This window comes from Delphinapterus leucas, chromosome 2, assembly GCF_059928025.1.
Source record: "Delphinapterus leucas isolate spDelLeu-1000000601 "Yukka" chromosome 2, BTC_Dleu_Yukka2, whole genome shotgun sequence".
NCBI lineage: Eukaryota > Metazoa > Chordata > Mammalia > Artiodactyla > Monodontidae > Delphinapterus > Delphinapterus leucas.
The window spans coordinates 152,788,688-152,806,850 of NC_143130.1; the positions used below are offsets into that span (position 1 = coordinate 152,788,688).

General features: G+C 45.8%; 2 protein-coding genes across 5 annotated transcripts in view; one reads left to right on the forward strand and one right to left on the reverse strand.

Moving 5' to 3' along the window:
- The window catches only part of HEATR4 (HEAT repeat containing 4), a 95,778-nt gene that overhangs the window by 33,505 nt on the left and 44,110 nt on the right, over positions 1–18,163 (reverse strand). Inside the window, 12 exon segments of the mRNA XM_022576613.3 lie at positions 2,177–2,235; positions 3,669–3,828; positions 5,158–5,236; positions 5,918–6,107; positions 6,943–7,012; positions 7,578–7,758; positions 8,453–8,571; positions 10,639–10,743; positions 11,387–11,547; positions 12,426–12,605; positions 16,625–16,768; positions 18,107–18,163. The exon segment at positions 18,107–18,163 is cut by the window's right edge and continues 147 nt beyond it. Of these exon segments, the coding sequence (XP_022432321.2) occupies positions 2,177–2,235; positions 3,669–3,828; positions 5,158–5,236; positions 5,918–6,107; positions 6,943–7,012; positions 7,578–7,758; positions 8,453–8,571; positions 10,639–10,743; positions 11,387–11,547; positions 12,426–12,605; positions 16,625–16,768; positions 18,107–18,163 (1,505 nt within the window).
- RIOX1 (ribosomal oxygenase 1) overlaps positions 1–18,163 on the forward strand; it is a 31,680-nt gene continuing 13,517 nt past the window's right edge. Inside the window, exons 1-2 of one of the 4 annotated variants that reach the window (XM_089906205.1) lie at positions 1–3,131; positions 7,599–18,163. The exon at positions 7,599–18,163 is cut by the window's right edge and continues 13,517 nt beyond it. In XM_089906205.1, the coding sequence (XP_089762331.1) occupies positions 85–2,058 (1,974 nt within the window). In that variant the 5' untranslated portion in view covers positions 1–84 and the 3' untranslated portion in view covers positions 2,059–3,131; positions 7,599–18,163. The other 3 variants (XM_089906204.1, XM_089906207.1, XM_089906206.1) reach the window with 3 other exon arrangements.

Here is an 18,163-nt window from a genome sequence, read left to right on the forward strand (position 1 = left end):
CCCTTTCCCAGAGTACACTGCGGAAGCCGACTACCTGAGCCGGCTTCTCGCCATCTCCCGCTGGGCTCGGGAGAGGGTAGGACCATGGACGGGCTCCGGGCTAACGCTGGGCTGCCGAGGCGCGGGCGATTGAGGCGGCGGCGCCAGCCACAGCCACATAGCGGGTCGGTCCTGGCCCTGCCCCTGAGGCCCAGGAAGATCCGAAGGCAGCTGAGGAGAAGTGTCGCGTCCCGGATGGCCGCGCTGAGGGCCCAGGCGCTGCCGAGCGAGGACTCGGAGGACTCGAGGGTGGAGTCGATGGTCGACGATCGCAGGGACCCGCTGGCTGGAGGGGCGGCGGCCCTCTCGGATGTGACCCGGCGGGAGCCGTACGGCCACCTCGGGCCCGCGGAGCTGTTAGAGGCCTCACCCGCGTCCCGATCCCTGCAGACTCCCCGCGCCCTGGTGGAGGCGCAGACCCCATCGGCGCGCTTGGTGGAGGCGCAGACCCCGCCGGCGCGCCTGGTGGAGGCATCCGCCCTGCCGGCACGCCTGGTGCAGGCCTCGGGTCCCCCGCCGCGCTTGGTAGAGACCTCGGCCGTGCTGTGCTCTGCCCAGCACTTGGCGGCCGCCCCGCCGTCCGTGGCTCCAGCGACGCTGTCGGGGCCGCAGGGGGAAAGCGCGGGCGGGGAGCTGCCCTGGGACTCCCCGCTGCAGCGTGTCTTGGCTGAGCTGAACCGCATCCCCAGCAGCCGGCGGCGGGCGGCGCGCCTCTTCGAGTGGCTCATCGCGCCCATGCCGCCCGACCATTTCTACCGGCGCCTATGGGAGCGCGAGGCTGTGCTGGTGCGGCGGCAGGACCACACCTACTACCAGGGTCTTTTCTCTACCGCCGACCTGGACTCAATGCTGCGCAACGAGGAGGTGCAGTTTGGGCAGCACCTGGACGCCGCGCGCTACATCAGTGGGCGGCGCGAGACCCTGAACCCACCCGGCCGCGCCCTGCCCGCCGCCGCGTGGTCCCTGTACAGGGCCGGCTGCTCCCTGCGCCTCCTCTGTCCGCAGGCTTTCTCCACCACCGTGTGGCAGTTTTTGGCTGTGCTCCAGGAGCAGTTTGGAAGCATGGCAGGCTCCAACGTTTACCTCACGCCCCCCAACTCGCAGGGCTTTGCCCCCCACTACGACGATATCGAGGCTTTTGTGCTGCAACTGGAAGGTAGGAAACTCTGGCGGGTCTACCGACCGCGGGATCCCACCGAGGAACTAGCCCTGACATCCAGCCCCAACTTCAGTCAGGACGACCTAGGAGAGCCGGTGCTGCAGACGGTGCTGGAACCTGGAGATTTGCTCTATTTTCCCCGAGGCTTCATTCACCAAGCCGAATGCCAGGATGGAGTGCACTCTCTGCACCTGACCTTGTCCACATACCAGCGCAATACCTGGGGCGACTTCCTGGAGGCTGTACTGCCTCTGGCAGTGCAGGCTGCAATGGAGGAAAATGTGGAGTTTCGTAGGGGACTGCCCCGAGACTTTATGGATTACATGGGGGCCCAGCATTCGGAGTCTAAGGATCCGCGAAGAACTGCTTTCATGGAGAAAGTGCGGGTCTTGGTTGCCCGCTTGGGACACTTTGCCCCTGTCGATGCTGTGGCTGACCAGAGAGCCAAAGACTTCATCCACGATTCTCTGCCCCCTGTGTTGACTGAGAGGGAGAGGGCACTAAGCGTTTATGGGCTCCCAATTCGCTGGGAGGCTGGGGAACCTGTAAACGTGGGGGCCCAGTTGACAACAGAAACAGAAGTGCACATGCTTCAGGATGGTATAGCTCGGCTGGTGGGTGAGGGAGGCCATTTGTTTCTCTATTATACAGTGGAAAACTCCCGAGTTTATCATCTGGAAGAGCCCAAGTGCTTGGAGATATACCCCCAGCAAGCTGATGCCATGGAACTCCTGCTCCGCTCCTACCCAGAGTTTGTGAGGGTAGCAGACTTGCCGTGCGACAGTGTGGAGGACCAGCTTTCCTTGGCGACCATGTTATATGACAAGGGGCTGCTGCTCACCAAGATGCCTCTAACCTGAACTAGTTACTCCTTGACTGCCAGAAACAAGACAGTAGTGATTCTCTCCTACCACCACCACTTTTCTGGGGGGGAAAATTCGTTCTTACCTTAATAACCATCACTGTGCTTACATTTACCTTTATGACTGCTTCAGTGTCACAGAACTCAGACGGACTTCTAGGAAACACCACCTCATCTAGGCACAAAAGTAAAAGCAGAAGTTGGAGGTGGAAAAAGGAGCTTGTTCTGAAGTAACCTTGATTCCTGATCGTTTGAGAGTACCAACTTCATCATCACCCTCAGGCTTCCGTGTACTGTGTGGCATTTGCTGTGTTACTCTGCTTGAGACATTAGAAGTTTTTATTTGGAATTTGCACCCTTCATTTGAGTTCTCTTTCATCAGTTTGGGGGGAGGGTTGGGGTCAGTATCCTGTTTGTTACTGTGAGTCTGTGTGAAAGTTAGAAAAGTTATTAAAATGCCAGAGAATGTTTTCCTTTTTCTAGGGCTAGATTATTATGTGGCATGGTCTAAAGAAACGTGGGAGGAGGGAGGTCGATAGGGAAAATCAACAGCTGAGGTGAAAGGCAACTTGGGACGGTTGTAGGATTGGGGCCAATTATGCAACTTTGGGGGTAATTTATTCATTTTAATCATGTTACTCGAACCCCAAACAGCACAATCCTATTAGAAAAGTTTTGAGTATATTATGTTTTTAAAAGTGTATTAGAAAAAAAAAAAAGTGTATTAGGGTTTTGCTCAGTGCTTGCTTGCATCAGTGGCTGGCACTGCTCCCAAAGAGACAGAATGTCACCTAGTTGTGCTGTCATAGGCCTCAGTCAGCCAACTTGTAGCAAGCTGGCCATGAGGGAAGGCTGGTGTTCAAGTTACTTTCCACTCTCATTTTTTTCTGGCAGTTGGAAGAAACTTCCCCAAATCTGGCAAGTGAATATTCTCATGGTTGGTGGAAAAGAGCCTGGTGTACCGGAGAGAGCACTGGACTTGGAAGCAGAAGACCTGGGTTTGGGGTGGTGGCTGGTGGGCAGCTGGCTGAATGACCTGAGGCTGCTGCTGCGCCTGGGCACACTGATTTTGTAAGTATGTTTTGGTACAGCTTGATGTCTACACCTCATCATTTAGGTTGTACCTGGAACTTTTAAGATCCTTTCACCGTAACTGATAGGTTGAGTTATATAAAGCTGAGAACTTTATGAAATCGTTTTTTTTTTTAAGTTGCAAAAGCATAGATGTACGTATAATCTCACTTTCCAGAGGTAATATTACTATTCAAGGTTAAGCTTCAAGGATTTTTCTGAGTGCTTAACCAGACGTACACACGGCAGTTTTTTGTTTTGTTTTTCTAAGGCGTCCTTTTTTTGACCTAGCTTTCAAATTGGTTCGATAGAATTACATCATTCTTTTTTTAAGGGGCAGATAGCAAATCAGAGCCTGGGGGAGGGGGACAAGGAAAAGATAACAGAAGGACTGAGAGGATGGTGGCCAAGAAGAAAAGAAAGTGTCCTTTCCTGGCTCTCATCCTACAGGGCTCACAACTAAGTCCCCAAACATCCAGTCACGAAAAAGGCTTGTTAAAGGAGTCAAGGCATAGGATTCACCCCTAGAAAACTTACCCTGAAAAGTTTCTTGGAGAAAAGTATGGAATTTCAGTGGTTTTTGCCCCTGTTTGGGTTGCATGTAAACACGTTTTGCTTCCTCCTTCACTTTTCCTATGACTGTCTCAATCTTGAATATTTTCTGTATCAACAGTTCCTTTTGGCTTAGTGTTTGAATCTGAATCAGAACAAATGTTGAAAAACTATACTAGGCTGTAAATCATCAAAAAGCGTTAATAAAGTAGGATTGCATCATGCTTATTAGTATTAGGTGGTACGTAAATGCCTGAGAACATTGTTCTCTGGTGATATTGGTTGGACATTTTTCCCATCTGTTATTGAAAAATTTACTTTAGCTTGTTGGGCATGATGAAAGGAATCTGCTAAGAAATGCTTGCTTGATGTGAAATTGGTTTTGTGAATTATATGAAGAATCTTTTGCCTTTTGTTTTTGTTTTTTTTTGTGGTACGCGGATCTCTCACCGCCGTGGCCCCTCCCGCTGCAGAGCAACAGGCTCCGGACGCGCAGGCTCAGCGGCCATGGCTCACGGGCGCAGCCGCTCCGCGGCATGTGGGACCCCCCCGGATCGGGGCACGAACCCGTGTCCCCTGCATCTGCAGGCGGACCCCCAACTACTGTGCCACCAGGGAAGCCCTGTTTTGCCTTTTTAAAGTCCTTTTCCCTCGATTTTTCATCTCCTCTAACAGCTTTGAAAAATTAGAACCACCTGTTCAGTTAGAGTTCCTTTGGTGAAAGAGCCCAGATTAGGAATTAAGGAAAGTTTAGAAGGAAAAAGAAAATCTAGGGACTTCCCTGGTGGCGCAGTGGTTAAGAATCCACCTGCCAATGCAGGGGACATGGGTTTGAGCCCTGGTCCGGGAAGATCCCACATGCCACGGAGCAACTAAGCCCGTGCGCCACAACTACTGAGCCTGTGCTCTAGAGCCGGCGAGCCACAACTACTGAAGCCCGTGTGCCTAGAGCCCATGCTCCTCAACAAGAGAAGCCACCTCAGTGAGAAGCCCGTGCGCCGCAACGAAGAGTAGCCCCCACTTGCAGCAACTAGAGAAAGCCTTGCGCAGCAATGAAGAACTAACACAGCCAAAAAAAATTAATTAATTAAAAAAAAAAAATCTAGGGGGCCTATTCCAGTCCCTCATTCCTTCTTTATGCCTATCTGCAAAAAAGAAAGAACTTGGGTTTAGAGGATGGTGGGGAAAAAAAGGGAAGGAAAGGAAACAATATTTCAGAAACAGCTGATTTTGAGGGCTACTTGATAGGACTAAGGGGATTTTTGCTTTGTTTTACTTTTTACTAGTAGGATTTTATAATCCCATCTTGCACAGATGTATTTTGTATCTTCAAGTGAGATATTGTATCTGGGGCTGTAGAAAGTATTTCTGTGTTGGGGAAGAGGGTATGTACATGCTTAGGGGGAAAAAGGGGCCTGAGGAACCCTTGAGAGCCCTGAATTTTTTCTTGAAAACATAGCTTGTACTTATCTACCCTGTTCTTGATCTTCTGAAGCATTTCTTGGTTTCCTTCATTTTCTAAGTTGAGTGTCTTCATTGCATGGTGAATTTCTCTGAAAGGTAAGAAGGACTTCTTAGGCTGTTCTTCCTATCCTTAAAGCATGGAGGTGGAAAATACAGGACTTGGAATCAGACAAGAATCCTAAGTTCCAATCCTAACTGCAGTTTTGCTGAGCTTTATTTGCAAAAATTGTATGATGCTTAGCTTGTAGGGGTGTTCTGTAGTTTTTGAGATGATATACTTGAAGGTACTACTAGATATTATTTATTGAACACCTTTATGACAGGTACTAACATGTTATCTCATTAATCATCACCACAGACCCATAAGGCAGACTGCCGTCTGCGTTTGATACATGAAAAAATGGGCTCAGAGAGTTTAAGTAACTTACCCAAACTTACAGAGCTAGCACATGTCTGAGCTGGGGTTCAAATCCTGGTCTTTTTGACGCTAAAGCCTATCGTCACTAAGTAGGCACTTGATAAATGTTAGTTGAATAAAAAAACCCACCTGGGATGATGAACAAGTACGTAAACTACATGAGCTTGACTTTTAATCTAATTCAGGCCAGTTTTTCTGTTACCCACTTGCTAAGTAGATGAATGGCCCAGGTGAGCCTGTGCTTTTTACAGCCATTAAGCAGCCTGGAAAGGCAGGCACATACTCTGTTAACAAGGTTGGGAGAGTTGGCAGTACAAGAGGTCACGGCAGGAACCAGAGGGTTAGTGCTTACTTTAGAACAGCATCATGGTTCTCTAGGAGCAGCACGTCTAGGAAGGTGTCCCTGACTCGGTCTCCTTGAAGTTTGAGGGCTAGGATGCTACGGCAAGCCTCTAGTCGTACACCTGGTGATTCTTCATAGTGGATAGCCCAGAGCAGGAGGTCTGTCAGTTGGGGACTCACGTGGCCAATTTGTCCCAAAGCTGCAGAGATTAGAGGGCAGCATGTTCCACTGTAACTTAAGATTGAGTTTGTTATATCCTAGCATCCAGAAATGGCCTTATTAATAAATAATAATAAGGTATAGGCAACCACTTGCTAAATTAAATATTGCAAATACTAAACTAAGTATTTTGTCTTTACCTTCCCTTTTAGATGACAATTACCATTAGAATTTTAGGAATGGGTTAGAATAGGACATTATCCCCAGAGAATTCCCAGAAGGGGGGTATTCCATGCCATCCTTGTCCATTAGGATGTGAGAATATACTAATGTACCTATTTATCTAGGAATGAGATATGGGATAGATAACTCAGAAGACCAACCTAGTCAAGGCAGGGTAATGGGGAAAGAAGGCACAATTACTTCGCAGCTTAACCCAGGGCTGATTCTTAAAGGGACCTGTCAGAGAGAAACAATGCCAAAAATCCCTAAAAAGAAACTCTAGGAAATTTGAGGGCAGGATTTTAGGTTTGTAGCAGTCTTGAATCTGGTCTGACTTACAGAGTCCTATGGTTGAAACCTCCAGAGAAAGCAAGTATATCCAACAGTGGATACCTACTTGGAACTCAAACCTAATTCTGTTGGCAGGGATTGTCCTGTCAGCCCTTTGCCTTAACGCGTTTGACATAGACCTAGACGCCTTAACTAAAAATTAAAAAGAACAAGAAAATAATCTTTAATTTCTCAGGCAAGGAACTTCTGAGAAGCTGTGATTATCCCCTCCCTTACACTCTACTCTCTTCCTAAAGAGATTCTGGGGATCATCTATACTAAAATACGGGAAGGTTGAGGAGCTGGGGCCACTCCTGTAATACCTCGAATGGCAAAGGCCTTGATTTTCCAGCAGGGATCTCTCTGTATGAGATTCAGAAGGCATTCAAGGACCTGGGATGGATAAAAGGCAGTGCTGAGTGGAGAGAATCAGAGCAAGAATGAACCAGAGACAGGGACCCCTCTTGTCTAAATGTGCTTTAACTGGAAAAGTGGCCTTCTATCAAATCTAGTGAAAAAATGAGCTGGAGCCAGAAGTACTGGCTTAGGCGCGGAGTGCTCTTATCTCCTATCTGTAGATTGATTTTCCCAGCTCACAGATCTATGGCCATATAGGCTTCTTTTGAATACCTCCATCAGGTTTTCCACTAATAACTAGGGATTATAACTCGATTCACTGGAGTCGATCCCTAAGCCTATCAGCACCCATGTAATGAGAAGCTAGTTAACTGAGGTGAGAACAGGATTCAGGGGTGTGCTCTAAAGTGAAGTCTAGGCTGGCTTGGAGCTAAGTGTGGTCCAAACTGTTGGTGTGGCCTATATAGCTCCTCACCTTCCTGGTTCTGATCTCTCATTCTGTGTCCCCACAGAATGGTGAGTATGCTATGTACGAATGAAGCACAGGGTAATGCCCTCTTGGGTTAATCAGGTAAGATGGGTACATGTCTCCTTGACTCACCATATTATCATGGATCTGCAGGGCACCAGCAGCCAAACAAGCTGCCTGCCGAACTGCCGTGAAGTCATCAGAGAAGCAGTTCAGAAAGCTTGGGAGAAGCTTGGCGGTCATGAGCTTGAGCCCACGAATCAGGGAGAGGGCTTCCACACGCTCCTGGAAGTTTCCTTGGCCCAGCTTGACTCTGTAAGGCACAGGTGCTTTTATTTTCCCTCCTTAAACTTTTGGTCCCTCTCCCTACGCCCACCCCCAGTGCCCTCAGGATAAAACCCAACTTCTGTACGCTCTCCATTATCCATTCCCACCCTTTCCTACTTAGCCTTTAAGTTTCACCAGATAGACCTCAACTGTTTTATTTACTTGAATCCCTATTACCTAGAGTATGCTAGGTGCTAAACTATGTTGAATGACTGAATAAAGGAAACTTTAAACATGGATCTCTTGCTACAGTCAAGTTCTCTTCCCCACTGCCCTCACATGTGCCATGTTCATTTCTGTATTTGGCTCCCAGTATGGAAGGTCTTACCTTCTCTCTGCCTACGTAGTCTTACCCATCCTTCATGAAACTTGACTTTGCTAGGCATTTGTGTATCTTGCCTGTATAATCAGAATCATGGCATACATTTGAACTCTCAAACATCTAAAACAGTGCCTAACACCTAGTGGGCATTCAATTAATGATTCTTCCCTTAGCTACATTGTTAGTGTCTGTAGGGGCTGTTAATGTTTTACTTTATTAAAAAAAAAAATCCTGCAATGGGATCTATACAATGCTGAGCAGACAGAGCAGCTTAACAAATGCTGGCTGGCTGGAGCCCAGGCTCCCTGTACACTTTAAGAATAAAAAAGCTTCTTTCTCCATGTTGACAAGGTCTTACCTGATTGTGTCATGCACCTCTTTCCCAAGGCTCATTTGCCCCAGAGCTTGGGCAGCTGCTTGTCTCACTTTCTTATTCCAGTCACTCAACATCAGCTGGATCAACTTATGTTTCATATCCTACACATAGGTGTAATATTAGCTACCATTTATTACCAAGTCAATTTTGTACTTGGCACTGTGCTAGTAAGTATTTTTACCCATCATGTAATCCTCCCAAACAATCCCATAAGGCAGATATGACCATTTATAGGTGACAGAATGGAGGCTTAGATTTCTTGCCCAAGGTTAACCTGTTGAGTGCTGGAGCCAGGACTCAGACCCAGGCCTGTTTTTGAAGCTTATGCTTTATTTATTCATAAATTTATTTTATTTATTTATGGCTGCGCTAGGTCTTCGTAGCTGCATGCGGGCTTCAGTAGTTGTGGCTCATGGGCTCTAGAGTGCAGGCTCAGTAGTTGTAGTGCACAGGCTTATTTGCTCTGCAGCATGTGCGATATTCCCAGACCAGGATTCGAACCCATGTCCCCTGCATTGGCAGGTGGATTCTTACCCACTGCGCCACCAGGGAAGCCCAAAGCTCGTGCTTTAAACTACTGTATTATATCGGGGGCAGCATAATCTGTACTTGAGACTCTTAAAATTTGAAAGTGATACATTAGTAGGATGACCAACTCATTCCAATTTGCCTGGGACTTTTCCTGGGTTTAGTACTGAAAGTCCTATGTACTGGACAAGCTAGGACAGTTGGCCACCCTATGTGTTAGTACGTCTCTCAAAGGGAAAGGGACGAAGGTTACTAGTTGGTGATTATGTAATGTGCCCAAAGCTATTCTCCCTGCCTGAAACATCTCGCTTTTCCACCCCTATCTGATACCTGATGTTTTCCTGTTCTTTTAGGATTGAACTCAAAAAGCATCTCCTCAGTGAACTCCTCTGCCTTCTGTAAGCAATAGGAAATCTCCATACTGCTTTACAGCTACTTCTGTTATCTTTGCATCCCCAGTGGTAGCATGCTGCCCAGCATGTAGGATGTGGTCAGAAACTGCTTGCTTACTGCATGAGTGAAAGGACTGATGGACATATTGCTTAACCCCAGCAGTCTGATGTGAAGTCCTCATCTTTACCCCGTCCCCTGCTTGCTCTGCATGGCTTTTTACTTTCAGTTGGCCATCCTGAGTAACAAGTGCTGAGGAGGTGAATGTGCAAATTAATCAGATGTTGTTAAAATGGTGTTGTTAAATTCAGGTTCTGATTGAATTGACCAGAGGTGAGATTTTTCACTTCCAGCAAACTCCCGGGTGATACCTATGCTGCTGGTCCAAGACTTTAGCAGCGGGGTACTACTATGGCAGTCGAGGCAGAATTAACCCAGACTAGAATTATACTGAGTACACTGAATGGCCAGGTTTTGTGCTTCCCACATCAAAATGTGAGGGTCAAGATGGAGGGTGCTCTCTTCTCGTGGGAATGGCAGTGTTCTGGGCCATTTTGGAGTTACTTAGTGGTATAAGGAAAAGATAGTGGCACATAGGAAGAAGGGAAAAATCCCATTTGGACAGCTGAAGTTGATTTTAAAATAATGGCAAGAAGGAGGTCAGGTGAAAGCCTAAATGATGGTCAGGGTTTCCCGTGCCTGGAAGTCTTTTTTTCAGTTCTGTCCCAAGTCTTGCTCAGCTGACCCACACTCCTTCCTTCACAGAACTTTAACTGATAGGTTCAGCCCACACTAATCTCTCTCTGAAAAGTTTTGAGTACATTACATTTATCACTTGTTCTTGAATCATTTGTGTATGTTAGTCTTGTTACTCTAACTCTAATGTCAGGTTTTTGAAAGTAGGGACAGTATTGACTGATACTTATAAAAGTACCTTGATGTGGAGGCAATGTCAAATTACTATAAAAGTTTCTAAACTTTTCTCTTTTTTTTTTCTTGCTTACTTCATTGTAGGTAGGTTACAAACAGTTTGTGGACTGCCACCAGGCTGAGAAGCAGTGTCTTAAGTAATAGAACGATATGCTGGCATTTGAAGAGAATTCTGGGTTTAGGAGTAAGAGGTAGCAGTATGGGAACAGAGATCTGTTTGGCAAGAATGGGATACTAGATAGCAGCAAAAAGTGGAAGAGCTCCCTAGCTCAGTTTTGCTTAGACTTTCTGTCCTGGAAACACAGGAAGAGAAGGCTTACCACACTGACATTTCCACCAATCTGGGAGAGAGCTCGGCAGGCTACAGTCCGGTCTTTCCATTGATGGCTATTCAGCTCCACGGCAAGCATGGTATGTATCAGGGTCTGAGGAAATGGAAGACGTGTAAGGATATCCGTGATCACTTTTAGAGATGCTGGGACCTTGAAGAAGTTATATCCTAACCTGGCATCCAGCATAGTTAATGTCACAAACACATGAGATGCCCGTTGCTAGCAAAGGAGAGTGGGTTTACAATGGGGCACTCTTCCATCCAAGCCAACTGATTTCTGGGGAACAAATCAGGGAACAATATACAGATTTAGTAATCTGAACAGAAAATTCCTGGGACCTTCTCTTCTTTAATTTAACTATCTTTCCCCCTAAAATGATTTGTATATGCCTCAATCTGTGAGTTTCACATTTCTACTGGAAGTAAACAGAATTGTAGGTCTGTGTAGTTTTCAGTGGTAAACTTCTAGCAGAAGCAAATTCTGCATATCACAACTTTTCTTGCCTACACAGTTAGAAACCATCTGCAGCCTACTTTTCTCACCTTTCTCAGCTAGCTGTTGTCACTCTTCCTTGTATACACGCCGGTTCACCCACACTTAGTCCGGTTTTACCTGTGCTTGAGATTATCCCTACCCAACCACCTGCATTTTCAGTTCCTTACATGCACCAACCTCAAAGACCCAATTGTTCCCCCCAAACTCGGTTTCTTCCTCTGACCCTGTAATGGACACATACTGTCTTCGCACTTAGATGGCTCAGGAGCATGCAAGACTGTTGCTCAGTGTCCTCATTCTTCTTGTTAAACAGCTGATGGAGGATCCTCGTAATCACAGGGTAAGTGGCAGCACCTTCCAGAGCCAGGCACTGAGCTGCAGCCCAGCTGTCCACGCTATTACCTGCCACAGTGGGGTGAAAAAGGAGTCCAGAATGGCGATCTCTTCTCCCCACAGAGAGAGCAGCCTTTGGGTTGGTACACAAGGCTGCTACCTGCCTGATATCTCACTTCCCTCTGCCCCCTGTCTCGAAATTCAATCCCTTATTTAAATCACATTTAAATGGATTGTATCAAGGTTCTAAATATAGACTGAAAATCTTAACCTGAAAAGTCAAATCCTAATATGTTTTTGTTAGGTAACAGCAGGAAGGCACTTCCGGCCTGGGTGAGAGACACAGTTGTCCCTCTCACTAGAGACTGGGGAAGTCTGTAGTGGAGGCTTTTTTAAGACAGATGAATTAAATTGTTGAGTATCGCCGTGCCGAAGGCCAAACTGGTCAGCCAGTTGTCCTCCACCCCTGCCGCCACGCAAGGAGCAGGTACATCTTTCAGACAGAGCATTTGGGCACCTTGGGCCTATCATCTGACAGAACCTTTTTGCTTGTGTTACTCCAGCAATGCTTGTGGACAATGCCTGTAAGTTAATGTGCAAAAATGGAAGCAAGATGTGTTCAAGTGGTGATTTAAAAAAATTTTGGAACGTATTCTTTAATATTACATTATCTTTTCAATTGAAAATCTGGTTTACGAAAGGGGACATGGTTTTTGTTCAAACACACCTATGAAACGTTTAGCCCAGGTACCACTAGGTGGCAGTGTACCTATTTTGTAAAGTACCTGGGAAGAACAAATCTCTGAGTATCTAATGGAATCCCAGACCCAATACAGTAGACATCATAGAGCATGATGGTGGAGAGGAAAGGATTAGGAAAAGCTGATGGTGAGCTGTCCTCTCTTTACCCCATATTTCCAGGTCAGAAGTAACAAGGAGTTACTCACCCTTCAAAAGGGCAGTCTGCATGATTTCCCGGGCAAGAAGATTATGTGACTGTATGGCATATTGGCATACTGCTGCTGCCATCCGCACATTGGCGTTCTTGTCACAAAGAGCAGCCTTTAGGGGGGCCTGTAGAACCTCTGGCAAGTCCTGGATAGATGGAGCTTTGACGGTTTCCTTGTCTGTGATCAAAAGAAAGCCAGTAAGAGGGTGCTATCTAGCCCCTTTGCTTTTCTCTGAAACAGAGCTTTTTCCTGTAGTCACATGGTGGCCAACCTCAGTCTCAGTTGCAGGTGCTTATTGCTTCTTAATATAGAGTTTAGCAGAGCCCCTACAATGGGCAGGATTTTAAGGCTGACTTTTGTGCTGGGTATTCCTGTTCCCAATCCTTTATCATCTGGCCTCTACAGAGCTGTACTCAAGCCAAAGGAGAATGTTTCCAGCTAGGCTATGGTGACCATCACCATTAGTTTTAGTGATGAAAATCAACCTATTTATATATTTTTAATAATAATAGCAAATATATTTAGGTAGTGCTTTGCTGCTTATATAGTGTTTCGTATTCATTATCTCATTCAGTCTTCTAACCCTCATTGAAGTAGGCAAGGCAGGTATGACTGCAGAGCTCACCTGAAATATGTGTATTGCAGGAGTCCTTTCAGGTTTAACTACACAGTCTCACAAGACTATCATAGGCCACGCATGGCACTAATCTTTGGAAGGAAATAGGATGGAAGCATAGTTTGCCAACAGGACATTATCAGGCATTCCTTTTGGTAAGAGTTCTTGAGGTGGTTTGTCTAGCATTCCATGGAGCCTTCGGGGGACAGCTCAGGAGCATGGAATCGATCCCCAGGTATGTGTCGTATGTTCCACCACAGTTATTATCTCTTTTATAGAACTCCATAGATATAATTCCAAGGTCCTCAAAGGGCATGCTTTGACAAGTTACAGCATTCATGAGAGCCCAAAGGATGGTGCCTCCTTCAGGCGTGTGTATTTCACTTTACAGTTCTTCCCAGTCCAGATGTAATTTATCAGTCAGCGTTCATTTTTATCATAAGCAATGTTGCCTACAAAGATAGTTCCTATCCTTATCAGGTTATCGGGACAACAGGTAGGCATTTAACTAAAGCTCATTTCTCAAGTAAGAGGGGAAAGTGTTTTGTTAACCTTTTGTCCACAACTAGTTTCATTTTATAGATAAGGAATTTGAAGTTCAGAGAGGTTAACTGACTTCCCAAGATGTGGCAGAGCTAGTTCTATAGCTAAGGCTTTAGAATTTCTGATCTGTCCTTTTCGCTACTACTGTGGGCCACTGTGCCATCTGTTAAGAATGGGCTAGGTGGAAATATGTGCATTTCAGGGGAACAGATAGAAGTCAATTATTTCAAGAAATAATGAGTAAGATAATTTTCTTTGGGAAGTTGTGGGGAGGAAACAAGACAAATCAAAATCTAGACACCCAGGGTCTTCCCTGGTGGCGCAGTGGTTGAGCGTCCGCCTGCCGATGCAGGGGACACGGGTTCGTGCCCCGGTCCGGGAAGATCCCACATGCCGCAGAGCGGCTGGGCCCGTGAGCCATGGCTGCTGAGCCTGCGCAGCCACAGCAGTGAGAGGCCTGCGTACCGCAAAAAAGAAAAAAAAAAAATCTAGACACCCAGGAAGGGGATCCCATGAAAGGGAATGACAAAGGTATTCTCAAATGTATGTGGAAGATTTGGGGATAAGATGATATCTCTTGCCACCTATTGAAGGTTTTCTCTATGTGCCAGGCACTAACACACATCATCCCATTTAATACCCAAGGAAATAAGCATTTAAAATAAAGAATGTGTACATGTAGAAGCATATTAGCAGGGACATCAAACCAAGTCTGGGTGGTGGGGCAGGGAAGACTCCTCAGAGGAAGTGATACCTTAGCTGAAAATTGAAGGGCATGTATAGAAGTTAATCAGGTAAAGAGGGAGAGGTAGAGTTTCCCAGCAGAGGGAGCAGCAAATTTGAAAACCTGGAGTTAAAATGCCCATATCTGGAACTCAGAAGACAGGAAATAAGTGAAATGAAACTTTAAAAACCTGACAACTTTGTAGAGATAAAATTAGTTCCCACCTCTAAGAAGTTCCTTGTTTGGTAGAGATGGCAGAAAAGTAAACAGACAATTATGACAGAATGATAAATGCTAGAGCAGAATAATATCAGGATGCTACCGGACTTCCCTGGTGGCACAGTGGTTAAGAATCTGCCTGCCAGTGCAGGGGACACAGGTTCAATCCCTTGTCCGGGAAGATCCCACATGCCGTGGAGCAACTAAGCTCCTGTGCCACGACTACTGAGCCCACGCGCTGCAACTACTGAAGCCTGCGTGCTGCAACTACTGAAGCCCATGCACCTAGAGCCCATGCTCCACAAGAGAAGCCACCGCAATGAGAAGCCTGCGCACCGCAGCAAAGAGTAGCCCCCGCTTGCTGCATCTAGAGAAAGACCTCATGCAGCAACGAAGGCCCAGCGCAGCCAAAAATAAAAAATAAATAAAATTTTTTTTAAAAAGGATGCTACCATCCTTTTTAAGAGAAGAAGTATCAGCCCAGGCTTCTCACAAAAGGTGGTATCTGAGAGGGCACTTGGAGGTTAGTAAGAGTCAGTTGGTTTTATGTCCTTTCAGCAGCATTTTATAGTTTCTGTCATCTGGGTCCTGTGTCTTGTTAAGCCAGCTCCTTGGTAGATTACAGTTCTGGCTCTTGTAGATGGGAAATTTTCCTTTTTAACTGCTTATTGCTAGCAAAGAAAAAACTATTGACATTTCTTTTTCAAAAGATTACAGACCATTGGGAAAAATGGCCAAGTCCTTAATTCATTTTACAAGGCTAGTAAAAACTAAAACTTGATAAAGATAGTATAAATAAACACAAAACTACCGATTTCACTTACAAATGTAGTAAAACATTCTAAAATATTAACAAACCCAGTGGAGTAGTAAAAGAAAGATCCATTAGGATTTTTTCTAAGAGTTTAACAACAGGATTCATTATATCCACAAATTAAAGGAGAAGAAACTAGAAAATGGCTGGTAAAATTCAACACTCATTTTTGTAATAAATAGAAAAGCTCACATGTATGTTGGCATATGTTTGTAAAAGCATAGGGAAAATGGCGGAATGCCAAACTAAACATTGGTTACCCTGGGGAATGGCATGGGGGTGGGATTGGGACCGAGAAGTGAGTTGGGGGGAGGTAATCACCTCTTTTTTTAAAAAATCTTTTTGTCTGCACTGGGTCTTTGCTGTGTGTGGGCTTTCTCTAGTTGTGGCGAGCGGGGGCTACTCTTTGTTGCAGTGCGCGGGCTTCTCATTGCGGTGGCTTCTCTTGTTGTGGAGCAGGGGCTCTAGGCGCGCGGGCTCCAGTAGTTGCGTGGGCTCAGTAATTGTGGCTTGCGGACTCTAGAGCGCAGGCTCAGTATTTGTGGTGCAGGGGCTTAGTTCCTCTGTGGCATGTGGGATCTTCCTGGACCAGGGATCTAACCCGTGTCTCCTGCATTGGCAGGCAGGTTCTTAACCACTGAGCCACCAGGGAAGTCCCACCTCTTTTTATACTCCTCTGTGTTGACTGATAATGACACTTTATATTTCTTTCGTAATAAAAAAAATGTTTAGGAAGCAGAATCTGTAGAATTTATTGGTCGATTAGTTGTGGGAAGAAGAAAGATTTTATCCAGGATCACTCCCAGGGTCCTAGCTCAGAAACTGCATGGATTGTGGGGATGCCAATTGCGATGTGGAACGTGGGGAGGGGTCTATGGAGAGGGTGATGAGTTCAGTATGGGACATGTTGAGTTTGAGATGTGCTGTCAAAAGAAGCGCTAAAATGGAGTCGGGAGAAAAGTGTGTGCATTCACACACACATACACATACTTTTTGGGTATTATGAATGGGATCTCTCAAGGTAGAACAATGTGAACTTACTTGTGAGCTACTGAGCATCAAAGGGTGATGAAATTCGTGCAAAAAGCACTAGACTAGAAGTCAGGAATTTTAAATTCATCTCTATTGCTGGTAAGTTGTGTATATTCGGGCCAGTCTCTGGGTCTTGGTTTCCATTTTGTGAAATGATCTCAGATAAGCTTCAGGGTCTCTGCCAGTTCAAAATTTCTATGGCTCTGCGAATTGCTTATATTCTCAAGCAGTCCAGTTCTGGCTCTCACCTGAGTCCCCCTGGCTGATGGCAATACGGGGCCGTTCTAAAGCAGCTGTGGCACAAGTGATGATGGCTTGGATGCGGATGTCATCATGGATGTCCACCAAGCTCTGCAGCAGGCTCTCTATTGTCTTATGGTGCCACTCGATGACTTTACCATGAGGAGGAAAATTAGAAGAGAACCACCTGGTTAGGGCTAGATATTGTGCTGCAGGCAGGTGACAAGAAGTCCCCTTCCCCTAGGACAATTCAAGCAGAACAGCTCAGAAGAATAAAGGGCTCCAGAGATGGAGTCCTGTCCTGAGGGAAGTTATTTCTCTTATGATCCAAGTACCCTCTTAGGTAGTTCCCAAACAAAGCTCCTAATCCCATCCTATATTCTTTTATTTTTTGACTTAAATAACTCTTTATTGTTATCACCTGGTAAATAGTTAGGTACAATAAAACATAGCGGTTAAGGGGACTCTGTCATCAGACATACCTGGTTTGGAATCGCAATTACTAGCTATATGACCTTGGACAAGTTACTTAACCTCACTGGGCTTGAGATTTCTCATTTGTAAGATGAGAATAATGCTGGAACCCATTGTATTGAGTTACGTTGAGTGTTAAATGAGTTAACTGGACAAAGTGTTTAGCAAAATGCCTGCAAGATAATAAGGACTCACATGTGATGGTTGTGGTTATCATTAGGTTTCCTTGACTTCTAGGGCTCTTCCATCTGGCTTTCAAGGGCTTCTTTTATTGCTAACTGCTCTCTTTATAGCTTTGGAGCTTTTATTTCAGTGCTCCCACCACCTGTAGGTGCTCCCCACTGGTAGCTTTTACTCAGAATCTTTTTTTCAACTCTTTTTTTGTTTACCTGAACCAGTTTATGTGATGGATCACCTCTCTTTTTCCTGCACTAACTAAACTAGTTTTTCATGTTCTGAAAGCCAGCAGCCCTTGAGTCCTCAAATCTTGCAGCTTTCAACACTCCTTGCTGGGCCCTTCCTCTGTCCCAGGCACTCAGCGTTCTATTCCCATATCGCTGAAGGCAAAGTAAATATATGATAATCCCAAATTTACAAATGAATTTTGGAAAAGGTTTGTATATACCATAGCCAACTGAAGTTTCTTTTGATCACTGCATTTCCATTGCTTGGGCAGCACATTTCACCCTTCCTTTCACGCATCACTTATTGAGTAAAGTTTCAGAGGTCAGCAAGATAGGGTCTCTGCCTGTGAAGAGTTCTCAGCATAGTGAGTTTCCACAAATTACTGATGTAAAACCTGCCCATGCAAAAAGTATCTAGATAAATGCAACTGTCATTGTGTGAAAAGCTCTTTTCTAGTCTAACCTTGATGAGGCAACCAGATTTTTATGTCTCACAAGAGAGGGATGGATTTTCGAAGATTGAGAAACACTAGTCCAAGGTGAGAACCTCCTCCTTCACAAATAACATGCTGATATGTCAGGACCCCCACCCGCCCCACCCCCTTCACTCACTGAGAGCCCAGGCCATCTTCCATTCCTGCAGCATCCTCCGCAGGACCACCAGTTCCC